Raw genomic sequence first — 13,858 nt, 5'->3', positions numbered from 1 at the left:
GGCCTTGGTGAGACCACACCTTGAGTATTGTGTGCAGTTTGATCGCCTTATCTGAAGAAGGATGTTCTTGCCATGGAGGGAGTGCAGCGAAAATTCACCAGGCTGATACCTGGGGTGGCAGGAATGACGTATGAGGAGAGATTGGGTCGATTGGCTTGTATTCGCTAGAGTTTAGAAGAATGAGAGGGGGATCTCATTGAAACTTATAAAATTCTGACAGGACTGGACAGACTAGATGCAGGAAGGATGTCTCGATGCCGGGGGAGTCCAGAACCAGGGGTCACAGTCTAAGGATAAGGGGTAAGCCATTTAGGACAGAGATGAGGAGGAATTTTCTTCACCCAGAGAGTGGTGAACCTGTGGAATTCTCTACCACAGAAGGCAGTTGAGGCCAATTCATTAAATATATTCAAGAAGGAGTTGGATATATTTCTTAAGGCTAAAGGGATTAAGGGATATGGGGAGAAAGCAGGGACAGGGGTACTGCGTTTGGATGATCAGCCATGATCTCATTGAATGGTGGAGCAGGCTCGAGGGGCCGAATGGCCTACTCCTGCTCCTATCTTCTATGTTAATAGGCGAGCAGTCGGACAGTACCCAGCGTGATTCAGCACCTGCACAAAAGGAGGCTGGAAGAAGTTACAGCTGCCCCAGCCCCCGGTACAACCCGAGCCCCTGCTCCCTGCCCCAGCCCCCGGTACATCCCGAGCCCCTGCTCCCTACCCCAGCCGCCGGTACAGCCCGAGCCCCCTGCTCCCTATACTGAGCGTGGTATATTCTCGCCCCTGGCTGTGTGTCATGTGAAGCCTGACCGACTGCACTGGCGTGGAACCCTTTTCACCCCCGCCGTGTCTTTTTCTCTTCCCGGTAGATATTTAAGATTAAACGTGAGGGGGAAGATCAGCGTTTCCAGCCCTTCAGCGAGCTCCACAACCGCCAGCTGCTCTGGCACGGATCTCGCACACCAACTTCGCCGGCATTTTGTCGCAGGGTCTCCGAATCGCACCGCCGGAGGCTCCCGTGGTGAGTGAGTGCGGGGGGTCGATGTGAGGGGAGCGAGCGAGCGAATGTGTAAATGGTGGAGTGGATTACAGAGTCTTGTATATTTTTTCATTATTATTTACTGAGACTCTCGGGGTGGTGGGGGGGGTGGGTGTCAAGAGTCGCCACCAAGGGAGCCAAGAATGGGACCAATGAGTAACGCATTGATGTGTCGCCTTTCATGTCCCCGAGCTTTTCACCGCATCATTTCAACTCGGTCACTTCTTGTGTTGTTAACATGGCGGGCCAATTTGTGTGCAGTCAGATTCCCAAACAGCAAATAAGATAAAATCATTCCCGTTACTCTGCTTTTGCCGCTGTTGGTAGAGGGATAAACCTTGGTTGAGGGAGGAATGTTGGCCGGGACCCCCCAGTGCGATGGAATCTTTAATGTCCACCTAACAGGGCCTGGGTTTTAACATCTCATCCCTCTGTACTGCACTGGAAAGTGTCGGCCTAGATTTTGGGCTCAAGTCTCTAGAGTGGCATTGAACCACGACCTTCTGACCCAGAGACGAGAGTGCTACTCACTTGCGCCCAGGTGTTGAAACGGGACAGATTGGCCACGCGTTGGAGAAGCCGCCCGATTTTACTCTGCATCGAGTTTGGGCGGAGTTGAGTTTACACTCTGGCTGCAAGCTGAAAATCCAATCGCATAGATTCTGCTAAACTTACTTAGCTAACTTTTAACTGAAGGGATTCCGTGAGGTCAGACGCCCGAATTTCTGTTCCCCGATACCCCCGGGCCTATTTGTGTTGCTCTAATTCTCCAGGACTGTCGTACCCTTCCAGTGATCAGGTGACTGGGGCCTGTGCACAGTGTTCCAGATGGGCGTCTGCGATCAGTTCTCAGCCATCAACAACGCAAACTTGCCTGTGCTCGCTAACCTACATCGGCTCCCCGGTCCGGAAATGGCCTGATTTTAAAATTCTCGTCCTGGCTTTCAAATCTCTTTACAGCCTCGCCCCTCCCTATCTCTGTAACCCCCTCCAGCCCTACAACCCCACCCAACACTCCTCCAATTCTGGCCTCTTGCGATTTTAATCGCTCCACCATTGGTGGCCATGCCTTCAGCTGCCGAGGCCCTAAGCTCTGGAATTCCCTGCCTAAACCTCTCCGCCTCTCCACCTCTCTCCTTTAAGACACTCCTTAAAACCTACCTCTTTGACCAAGCTTTTGCTCATCTGTCCTAATATCTCCTTATGTGGCTCGCTGTCAAATTTTGTTTGAAAACGCTCCTGTGAAATGCTCTGGGACGTTTTACTACGTTAAAGGCGCTCATTGCTGCTCTGCTCAGTAATTGGAAACAGACCTTTCCCACCCGCGGCCCCACTTTTAAAGCTGTATCTGTACTCCGGGTTTTAAAGACAGAAATCACCTCAAACAACTGCAAAATGGAGATTTTTTTTAAAACCCCTCCCCACCAGTTGAAACATTCCTTTGCAGTTGTCCCTCCCCCCACCACCGCCCCCCTCCCCAGCTCCAAATTCCTCTTCCCTCAATTGGCTCTGGTGTAGAATCGAGAGTCACCTCCCGGGACAGGGGCAGTAACGGGCCTCCTCCCGGGACAGGGGCAGTAACGGGCCTCCTCCCGGGACAGGGGCAGTAACGGGCCTCCTCCCGGGACAGGGGCAGTAACGGGCCTCCTCCCGGGACAGGGGCAGTAACGGGCCTCCTCCCGGGACAGGGGCAGTAACGGGCCTCCTCCCGGGACAGGGGCAGTAACGGGCCTCCTCCCGGCCCAGTCACCTCCTGGGACAGAGGCAGTAACGGGCCTCCTCCCGGCCCAGTCACCTCCTGGGACAGAGGCAGTAACGGGCCTCCTCCCAGCCCAGTCACCCGGGACAGAGGCAGTAATGGGCCTCCTCCCGGCCCAGTCACTTCCTGGGACAGAGGCAGTAACGGGCCTCCTCCCGGGACAGAGGCAGCAACGGGTGGCAGTGAAAGTGAACATTCGATCGCCGTGCTTATTGTCCTTTTGTTCTCTCACAGACCGGTTACATGTTCGGTAAAGGCGTCTACTTTGCCGACATGGTTTCTAAAAGTGCAAATTACTGCTACGCATCTCAGGCTGATCCTGTGGGGCTCGTTCTGCTGGCTGAAGTGGCGCTGGGCAACATGTGAGTAAAAAAACTGGCTGGCTGTGTGTCTGTCTGTGTGAATGTGAAGAATTCATATCACAGTGATTTGATTTAGGAACAGTAGGCCAATCAGCCCCTCGAACCTGTTCCGCCATTCAATTCAATCATGGCTGATCTGTATCTTATCTCCATTTACCCACCTTGATTCAATAACCCTTAATACCACTGCCAGATATATCAATCTCAGTTTTGAAATTTTCAATTTACCCCCAGCCTCAACAGCTTTTTGGGGGAGAGTGTTCCAGATTTCCACTACTCTTTGTGTGACATCTTCCTGACGTCCCCCCTGAAGGGCCTGGCTCTAATTCTAAGGTTATGTCCCCTTGTTCTGGACTCCCTCACCAGAGGAAATAGTTTCTCTCTTATCTACCCAATCAACTCTTTAATCATCTTAAACACCTTTATTAGATCACCCCTTAATCTTCTATACTCAAGGGAATACAAGCCCAGTCTATGCAACCTGTGCGTATCATTTAACCCTTTTAGCCCCAGTATCATTCTGGCTAATATATTCTTCCTGAGGTGCAGTGCCCAGAACTGATGTTTCAGTAATGTAAAGTATCTCCTGTACCGGGCCGTAAGGATTAGGAATGCCCTGGGTTTGATCCCTGGTCTTGGCTGAGTTTACTGACCTGAGTCAGGGGCCAATGAAGCTGGGCCCCATGCTTGGGATTGGAGTCGATGGCTCCAGTGTGGAGCTCACTCTGGGATTGGAGTCGATGGCTCCAGTGTGGAGCTCACTCTGGGATTGGAGTCGATGGTTCCAGTGTGGAGCTCACTCTGGGATTGGAGTCGATGGCTCCAGTGTGGAGCTCACTCTGGGATTGGAGTCGATGGCTCCAGTGTGGAGCTCACTCTGGGATTGGAGTTGATGGCTCCAGTATGGAGCTCACTCTGGGATTGGAGTCGACGGCTCCAGTGTGGAGCTCACTCTGGGATTGGAGTCGACAGCTCCAGTGTGGAGCTCACTCTGGGATTGAGTCGATGGCTCCAGTGTGGAGCCAATCTCTGGGATTGGAGTCGATGGCTCCAGTGTGGAGCTCACTCTGGGATTGGAGTCGACGGCTCCTGTGTGGAGCCCACTCTGGGCTTGGAGTCGATGGCTCCACTTTGGGGCTCACTCTGGGATTGGAGTCGATGGCTCCAGTGTGGAGCTATCTCTGGAATTGGAGTCGATGGCTCCAGTGTGGGGCTCACTCTGGGATTGGAGTCGATGGCTCCAGTGTGGAGCTCACTCTGGGATTGGAGTCGATGGCTCCAGTGTGGGGCTCACTCTGGGATTGGAGTCGATGGCTCCAGTGTGGAGCTGGCTTCCAACTATAGTGAAATTTCTCTTCAGCTGATATGCGCGGTTTGAAGCCCAGTGCTGTTCCTGAGGCCACTCACGGTTGAATGTTGTGTTTTCCCAGGTACGAGTTAAAACGAGCCAGTCATATTACAAAACTACCAAAAGGCAAGCACAGTGTGAAAGGTAAGCACCGGGTGAGAGCAGTGTGAAAGGTGAGCGCAGTGTGGAAGGTAAGTGCACTGTGAGCTGTTTAAGGAATGCTCCTCTTTACTGTTACACGATACAATGCTGCTGAATGTGAGGGCAGCCCGATGTTACTCCTGGAGTCCCTCGGCCCCCTCTGTTACTCCTGGAGTCCCTTGGCCCCCGCTGTTACCGTTTCCCCCCCCCCCCCCCCCCCGGACTGTTCCTCTCACTCTGGCCGTGTGCCAGATTTGCCAGTTTCCCCTCCACCCAAGGTGTGAGTCGGATGGTAGCATTCCCGCCTGAGCCGGAAGGTGCAGGGTTTGAATGCCGCTCCAGACATTCCCAGCGAGTGGAGACCAGGATCCTGGGTTGACATCCAGCGGGGATCCTCGCGTCCGGTCCATAAAACCCTCCCGCTATAGAGGACTGACCTCCCTATCATAAGATCATAGGAATTAGGAGCAGGAGTAGGCCATACGGCCCCTCGAGCCTGCTCCACCATGCAATAAGATCATGGCTGGTCTTCAACCTCAACTCCACTTTCCCGCCTGATCCCCATAGCCCTTGATTTCCCTAGAGTCTAAAAATCAATCTGTCGACTGGTATAAAGATGGTCCTGGTTGAAAGGAGCGTTCATGGCACGGCTTGTCAGACTGTCGATCCTTCCGCTACTTCACACCGTTCTCCAAGGGTGTGAAGATTTGAAAGCAACAATCATCGGCTCCCATCCCTTCTCTGTTTGTGGGTAATGATCCTACGGAGTTGAAGTGCCTCCACCTTAGGAAGGCCGCAAAGAAGCTGCACTTGGATCTCGCTCTGGCCCTCGGTCGTGCGGGGGGCCGGGGGAGGGGTTGAACTGATGCTGTCAGTGGAGGGGCCCATGCGGTGCCGGAGGTTTACGGATCTCGAGCGCCCCTCTCTACCCTGCAGTGGACGGAGAGTGCAGGCAATGCAGCAGCTTGGGTGGGGGGGCGGAGCAGTGGTTGGGGTTTGCGAGCCTCTGTTCCCTGTTAGGCTGCGGAGGTGGGTGGCGGGGCTAAGGGTGTCACACTGGGCTGGAATGTTACTGCACCTCTTGGATAACTTTCTCCACAGGTGTGGGGAAGACGGCTCCGGATCCTGGTGCCGCCATCAAGATGGATGGAGTGGAGGTGCCGCTGGGGAAAGGAGTCCAGACACCAGCCGCAGGCTCCAGCTTACTGTACAACGAGTATCCTTTCTCTATACAGGAGTAAGGGGCACTGATTCACTTTCCAAACAATCAGGCCCAGGTTAATGAAAGGGTATTGAGTTGGGGCGTGTTTTTTTTTAATGCTGACCTTTCACCTCTGGCACGTGAACTCAAATCCAGACTGCTGGGAAGACAGGCTTTCTGTAATGGGTGTGAGCCCTGAGGAAAATGGGCTCCATCTCAGTTGGGCTCTTAATGGTCTATGGGACAACAGGCAAGAATCCTCCCCCCACCCCAGCCCTCCAACCGAGACTTGGTGGTCGAGGGAATCCCACGCGCGCTCGCTCGCTCTCTCGTGCGCGCTCTCGCTCTCTCTCTCTCGTGCGCGCTCTCGCTCTCTCTCCTTTGCGCGCTCTCCCTCGCATGCACGCTCTCCCTCGCATGCACGCTCTCCTTCCTTTCATTAACTTGGGCGTATGAGGAGAGATTGGGTCGATTGGGTTTATACTCGCTGGAGTTTAGAAGAATGAGAGGGGATCTCATTGAAACTTATAAAATTCTATCAGGACTGGACAGACTAGATGCAGGAAGGATGTTCCCGATGGTCGGGGAGTCCAGAACCAGGGGTCACAGCCTAAGGATAAGGGGTAAGCCATTTAGGACTGATGAGGAATTTCTTCACCCAGAGAGTGGTGAACCTGTGGAATTCTCTACCACAGAAGGCAGTTGAGGCCAATTCATTAAATATATTCAAGAAGGAGTTAGATATATTTCTTGAGGCTAAATGGATCAAGGGATATGGGGAGAAAGCAGGGACCGGGTACTGAATTTGGATTATCAGCCATGATCTCATTAAATGGAGGAACAGGCTCGAGGGGCCGAATGGCCTACTGCTCCTGTCTTCTATGTTTCGCGCTCTCCCTCGCGTGCTCGCTCTCACTTGCCCTCCCTTCCTCTCTCCCCCTCGCCCTCCCTCCCTCCTTCTCTCTCCCACTCACCAGGCAAGAGCCTGACACACTGGCCGAGCCCACCCCAACACTTAGCGGGAGGGGGTTTTCTAGAATCATAGAATCTTACAGCACAAAAGGAGGCCATTCGGCCCATCGTGCCTGTGCCGGCTCTTTGAAAGAGCTATACAATTAATCCCACTCCCCTGCTATTTCCCCCACAGCCCTGCAAATTTTTCTATCATCGGCTGAGATCCCCATCACCCACCCCAATACTTATCAGGAGGGGGTGGGGGGGGCGAGCCCCTCTCTGCACTCGCTGACCGAGACTCCCTGCCCACACACACACACTCACCGGACAAGGGCCCAATACTCACCAGTAACACTTAGCAGGACAGGTGGCGGTAAAGCCTCTCTAATCACCGGCTGAGGCCTCCAACACATGGCAGGGGGCAGCCTCTCTCCACTCACTGGCCGAGACCCCCAATACTTAGCGGGGGGGGAGGTGGGGGGGTAAAGCCTCTCTGCACTCACCGGCCGTGGCGCAGTCCATCAACACTCGCTGGTGTCTCCGGTGACGAATGGCCCACGGATGGAACTGTACCACGGGGTGAGTCAGCAGTGAGAGATCCCGGGACAAGCGGGCAATCCAGGGATTGGGGTGGGTTGCTCGCTCAGATTGTTTCACCGGGGGGTGGTTGTCTACCTTAACTCCTGATCTCTCAGGTATATCGTCTACGACGTGGCCCAGGTGAACCTGAAGTACCTGCTGAAACTGAACTTCAAATACAAAACCTCGCTGTGGTGAAGACTCCACCCTGCAAAACCCGTCCCCCGCCACTCGCAAAATCAGGTCATGGGGCGGGCAAGATCGGAGCTCGTGCTCAGCCGGGGAGTGGTGTGGGGGAGGGGAGAGGCGGGGCTAAGGGGGGCGGGATAACCCCCAAACTACAAACTGAAGCTGACAAAAGCCATAAATAAAAATGATTGTTGTTAGAATTTTTTTTTTAATAATGCAAGTTGACTACTTATTTTGGGGGTTGCAGTGTGGGAGGAGGGGGGGTCGAGTGTCAAAATGGCTGTTGATTTTATTCAGCCAGTGAAATGGCATAACTGACAGTTGGAAACTTTTTGTTTACTTGTGTAAAACCTTATTGGGAGGGAGGAGAAAGGTGGGGTGGGAACGAGGGTCGGGAGGGGTCCCTACCCTTGTAAAGGCTGACAGACCCAGGGCTGTATAGTTTCATTTTGTATTTGCTGCCTTCTCTTCTGCTTGTGTTTTGTTGAAAACTGAAAGGCGATTCTCTTCCAACTCCATCCTTCCCTTCAGCGCTTTCTTCAGATTTGTTCTTTTCCACTTTATATTATGTGAGGAATAAAGGATGGCTTCAAAAAATAATCTTGTGACTGTTTATTATAATGATAGAATAATTAGTTGTGCCTTTTAAATTGTTTCGATTTATCCCTCAACCAGTATCACTAAAAACAGATTATATGTTCATGATCTCATTGTTCTTGATGTGGGCGTCACTAGCAAGGCTGGCATTTATTGCCCGCCATTGGGTGTCAGCTGTGGCTCACTGGGTAGCACTCTCGCCTATAAGCCCCTGAGCAGGTCGTGGGTGCCCACTGAGGGGGTGCTGCACTGTTGGAGGTGCCATCTTTTGGATGAGACGGTAAACTGAGGTCCCGTCTACCCTCTTGTCAGTGTCAGTTGTGGCTCACTTGGTAGCGCTCTCGCCTCTGAGTCAGAAGGTTGTGGGTTCAAGTCCCACTCCAGAGACTTGAACACACAAAGCTAGGCTGCCACTGCAGTACAGTACTGCGGGAGTGCTGCACTGTCAGAGGTGCCGTCTTTAGGATGAGACGTTAAACCGAGGCACCGTCTGCTCTCTCGGGTGGACGTAAAAGATCCCATGGCACTATTTCGAAGAAGAGCAGGGGAGTTATCCCTGGTGTCCTGGCCAATATTTATCCCTCAACCAACATAACAAAAACAGATTATCTGGTCATTCATTACATTACTGTTTGTGGGAGCTTGCTGTGTGCAAATTGGCTGCCGCGTTTCCCACATTACAACAAGTACTTCATTGGCTGTAAAGCGCTTTGAGACATCCGGTGGTTGTGAATGGCGCTATATAAATGCAAGTCTTTCAAATTTTTCTGTTGCTGGGTGTTAAAGATCCCATGGCACTATTTTGAAGCAGAGCAGGGGTGTTCTCCCTGGTGTCCTGGCCAATATTTACCCCTCAGCCAATATCACTAAAAAAAACATTACATGTTCATGATCTCATTTTTGTATGTGTGACCTTGCTGTGCATTTACCTACTTTACAACAGTGACTACACTTCAAAAGTACTTAACTGGCTGTAAAGAGCTCTGGGGCGTCCTGTGGTTGTGAAAGGCGCAAGGATTTTCTTTATCATCCACTGAGTGGTTTGCTGGGCCACGTCAGAGGGCAGTAAAATCTCAATGATGTTGCTGTGGGACTGGAGTCACAGATACCCTAGACCAGGGTAAGGACAGCAGTTTCTTTTCCCTGAAGGACAATAGTGAACCAGTTGGGATTTTCCGACACTCCGACAGCTGCACGGTCACTTTTACCAATACCAGCTTTACATTTCCAGTTTTCTTTGAAACTCATAAGATCCTACAGCACAGAAGGAGGCCATTCTATGACTTAACATAAGAAATAGGAGCAGGAGGAGGCCATTCTGCCCCTCGAGCCTGCTCCGCCATTCAACATGATCATGGCTGATCTACCTCATCTCCACTTTCCTGCCCTATCCCCATATCCCTTGATTCCCATAATATCCAAAAATCTATCAATCTGTTCCTTGAATATACTCAACGACTGAGCCTCCACAGCCTTCTGGGATAGAGAATTCCAAAGATTCACCTCCCTCCTTAGTAAAGAAATTTCTCCTCATCTCAGTCCTAAATGGCCGACCCCTTATTCTGAGACTGTGACCCCTGGTTCTAGACTCCCCAGCCAGGGGAAACATCCTCCCTGCATCTACCCTGTCAAGCCCTGTAAGAATTTTGTATGTTTCAATGAGATCACCTCTCATTCTTCTAAACTCCAGAGAATATAGGCCTAGTCTACTCAATCTGTCTTCATAGGACAATCCCCCCATCCCAGGAATCAGTTTGGTGAACCTTCGTTGCACTCGCTCTATGGCAAGCATATCCTTCCTTGGGTAAGGAGACCAAAACTGTACACAATACTCCAGGTGTGGTCTCACCAGGGCCCTATATAAATGCAGTAAGACATCTTTACTCTTATACTCAAATCCTCTTTTAATAAAGGCCAACATACCATTTGCTTGCTGTACCAGCATGTTAACTTTCAGTGATTTGTGCACAAGGACACCCAGGTCCCTCTGAACACCAACATTTCCCAATCTCGCCATTTAAAAAATACTCTGCTTTTCTATTTTTCCTGCCAAAGTGGATAACTTCACATTTCTCCACATTATATTCCATTTGCCATGTTCTTGCCCATTCACTTAGCCTGTCTATATCCCTTTGAAGCATCTTTGCATCCTCCTCACAACTTACATTCCCACCCAGCTTTGCATCATCAACAAACTTGGATATACAGGTTAAGCATCCCGAATCCGGCAACCTCGGGTCCGAGGCCGAGCTGGTTTTCGGGTTTTTCCGGACTTCAGAACGTGTTTCTGATGTCCGAAGTCCAGAAACGCCCGAGCCCAGGTTGCGATATTTCCGGTTTTTGGTAAGCCGCCTGTGGTAAACCACTGTTATACCTGTCTGTATGTGTATGTGTATTCCACTAGGTACAGGTCTGGACATGCCTCGGCTGACTCCTCCCACTATTCCAGGTATATAAGTGACTACCTCCCAATCCCTTAGTATTCTGGACGGGTCGACCACTCGAGACTAGACCTTCATTCTTTAGTTAACAAAAGCCTGGTTGTTACTCGCTTAACCTCAGTCTTTTGAGTAATTGATGGCGCATCAATTTTATTAACTAAATTTTTTATAATGGAGAAGATCCTCACACCAGCATGCCTGGACCTGGACAGTCGGGAAGCGGACGCTTCCACCAAGTTTGCTCACTGGCTCATGTGCTTCGAGGCATTCCTGACTGCCTCCACTGCGGTCGTAACGGATGCGAACAAACTGTCCTGATCTCCAAGGTGAACCACCGAGTGTACTCAGTCATCCGGGACGTGACCTTGTACACAGCCGCCCTCCAGCTCCTCAAGACCCAGTACACGCGCCCTGTGAACGAAGTTTACGCCAGGCACCTCCTGGGGAGTCGCAAGTAACAACCTGGGGAATCGACTGAGGAATACCTCCAAGCACTGTCCGTGCTTGGCCAGGCCTGTGGGTGTAAGGCGGTAACATCCACTAAGTACACAGAGGAACTGATCCGGGATGCCTTCGTAGCGGGCCACAGGTCCAACTACACCCGACAGCGACTGCTGGAGCAGAGTGACCTCACCCTCGACAAAGCCTCCGAAATTGCACTAACGCTGGACGCAGCCTACCGGGGCATGGATGCCTACTCCTCTGCACCGTGGACGCCGCGGGGAACGACAACCTGGGACACGGTAGGACAGCCCCATAGCACCGTGCCGCCACAGCCCAACAACGGCCCAACCACCGCAGCAGTGTCCCAAAGCCAGACAGCAGTATCCCAAGGCCAGAAATGCTACTTCTGTGGCCAGGCCAAACACCCTAGAGCGCGCTGCCCAGCGAAGAATGCGACCTGCTCGGGCTGCGGGAAAAAGGGACACTACGCTAGCGTCTGCAAGGCCAAAGCCACCCCGAACGCCAGCAGCGCCGCATGTGGGCCATGCGAGCCGCCGTCTTGGGCCCCCAACAGCGCCGCGTGCGGGCTGCCATCTTGGGCCTCCCCAGCCATGTGCGAACCACTGCAGCAGCAGCCATCTTGGACGACTCCAGCCACATGGGAATCATGGACGACGCCATCTTGGACACCAGCCGGGACGCAGCAGGCTGCCAACCCCCCCCCCCCCCATCTGATACCCGCAGCGACACACCGACCCCTACGCTGGCTTCTGTTACGCTGGACCAAACGAGACCGCACCAACTAGCTCGGTCCAAAATGGACGTTAAGGTAAACGGCCATGCAATAAACTGCCTTTTTGACTCCGGGAGCACAGAGAGCTTCATCCACCCCGACACGGTGCGGCGTTGCTCTCTCCCAGTCCTGCCTGCGCACCAGCGGATTTCTATGTCCGCCGAGTCCCAGTCAGCGGACATTGGCAGCTACTGCGTGGTGACACTAGTAGTAGACGGGACTGTGTTCAATAATTTTAAACTCCTGGTCCTGCCCCAACTTTGCGCTGCCGTTCTACTGGGGTTGGATTTCCAGTGCCACCTCAAAAGAGTTACGATGGCGTACGGTGGCCCCCTCCCCCCACTCACAGTCTGCAGCCAGCAGCCTCCAAATTGCCCGCCGCGCACCAGATGCAACCTCTCCACACTCAGAGTCCCACCCCCCCCCCCCCCCCCACTGTTTGCTAACCTCACCCCCGACTGTAAGCCCATCGCCACAAAGAGCAGGCGATACAATGCCGGGGACAGGGTTTTCATCAAAACCGAAGTGGAGCGGCTCCTGAAGGAGGGGATTATTGAGGGCAGCTCCAGCCCCTGGCGAGCCCAGGTTGTGGTCGTTAAGACCGGCGAGAAACAACGCCTGGTCATCGACTACAGCCAAACAATAAACCGCTACACCCTGCTGGACGCCTACCCACTCCCCTGCATAGCTGACATGGTCAACCAGATCGCGCAGTACCGCGTCTTTTCAACCATTGACCTGAAATCAGCATACCACCAGCTCCCCATCCGCCCCGAAGACCGCCAGTATACTGCTTTTGAGGCAAACGGCCGCCTCTATCACTTCCTTAGGGTTCCCTTTGGCGTTACCAACGGGGTCTCCGTCTTCCAAAGGGAGATGGACCGGATGGTCGATCAAAACGCGCTGCAGGCCACTTTCCCTTACCTAGACAATGTGACCATCTGCGGCCATGACTTGCAGGACCATGACGCAAACCTCGAGAAATTCCTCCACACCGCCCAACTCCTGAACCTGACATATAACAAGGAGAAGTGCATATTCCGCACAGACTGCCTCGCCATCCTTGGCTGTGTTGTGGAACACGGGGTCATCGGTCCCGACCCGGACCGGATGCGTCCCCTTATGGAACTCCCACTGCCCCACTGCCTAAAAGCTCTGAAGAGGTGCCTAGGGTTTTTTTCCTACTACGCCCAGTGGGTCCCCTACTATGCAGACAAAGCCCGTCCGCTGATCAAATCCACCTCTTTTCCCCTGATGGCAGAGGCCCGCTCGGCCTTCCACCGTATCAAGGAGGACATTGCCAAAGCCACCATGCACGCAGTGGACGAATCCATCCCCTTCCAGGTGGAAAGCGATGCGTCCGACTTCGCTCTGGCCGCCACCCTTAATCAGGCGGGGAGACCTGTGGCATTCTTCTCATGAACCCTCCAGGGCCCGGAGACCAGACACTCCGCGGTCGAGAAGGAGTCCCAGGCTATTGTGGAGGCTGTGCGTCATTGGAGGCACTACCTGGCCGGAAAATGATTTACCCTGCTCACTGACCAGCGTTCAGTTGCTTTTATGTTCAACAACAAGCAGAGGGGCAAAATCAAAAATGACAAGATCTTGAGGTGGAGAATCGAACTTTCCACCTACAATTACGAGATCTTGTACCGGCCTGGGAAGCTCAATGAACCCCCAGATGCCCTATCGCGTGGCACCTGCGCCAGCGCGCAGATCGATAGGCTGAGGGCCCTCCACAATGACCTCTGCCACCCGGGGGTCACCAGGTTCTTCCACTTCATCAAGGCCCGCAACTTGCCTTACTCCATTCAGGAGGTCAGGACCATGACCAAGAACTGCCAAGTCTGCGCTGAGTGCAAACCGCACTTTTATAGACCAGACAGAGCCCACCTGATAAAAGCCACTCGCCCTTTCGAACGCCTGAGCGTCGATTTTAAAGGGCCTCTCCCCTCCTCCGACCGCAATGTGTACTTCCTCAACATCATTGACGAGTACTCCCGTTTCCT

The 13,858-nt window shown here is 52.9% G+C and overlaps 1 protein-coding gene across 1 annotated transcript in view; it reads left to right on the top strand.

Annotated features, from left to right (window-relative positions):
- The window catches only part of parp1 (poly (ADP-ribose) polymerase 1), a 75,222-nt gene extending 67,048 nt beyond the window's left edge, over positions 1-8,174 (top strand). Inside the window, 6 exon segments of the mRNA XM_085997990.1 lie at positions 872-959; positions 962-1,023; positions 3,035-3,162; positions 4,593-4,654; positions 5,753-5,867; positions 7,502-8,174. Of these exon segments, the coding sequence (XP_085854116.1) occupies positions 872-959; positions 962-1,023; positions 3,035-3,162; positions 4,593-4,654; positions 5,753-5,867; positions 7,502-7,583 (537 nt within the window). The 3' untranslated portion in view covers positions 7,584-8,174.
- The last annotated feature ends 5,684 nt before the right edge of the window (positions 8,175-13,858 follow it).

The sequence above is a fragment of the Somniosus microcephalus genome, chromosome 9 (genome assembly GCF_052327205.1).
Source record: "Somniosus microcephalus isolate GS21.2 chromosome 9, FLI_Smic_1.0, whole genome shotgun sequence".
NCBI classification, from domain to species: domain Eukaryota; kingdom Metazoa; phylum Chordata; class Chondrichthyes; order Squaliformes; family Somniosidae; genus Somniosus; species Somniosus microcephalus.
The sequence above is the reverse complement of the archived record's forward strand: the minus strand, read 5'-3'. Positions and strand labels throughout refer to the sequence as shown.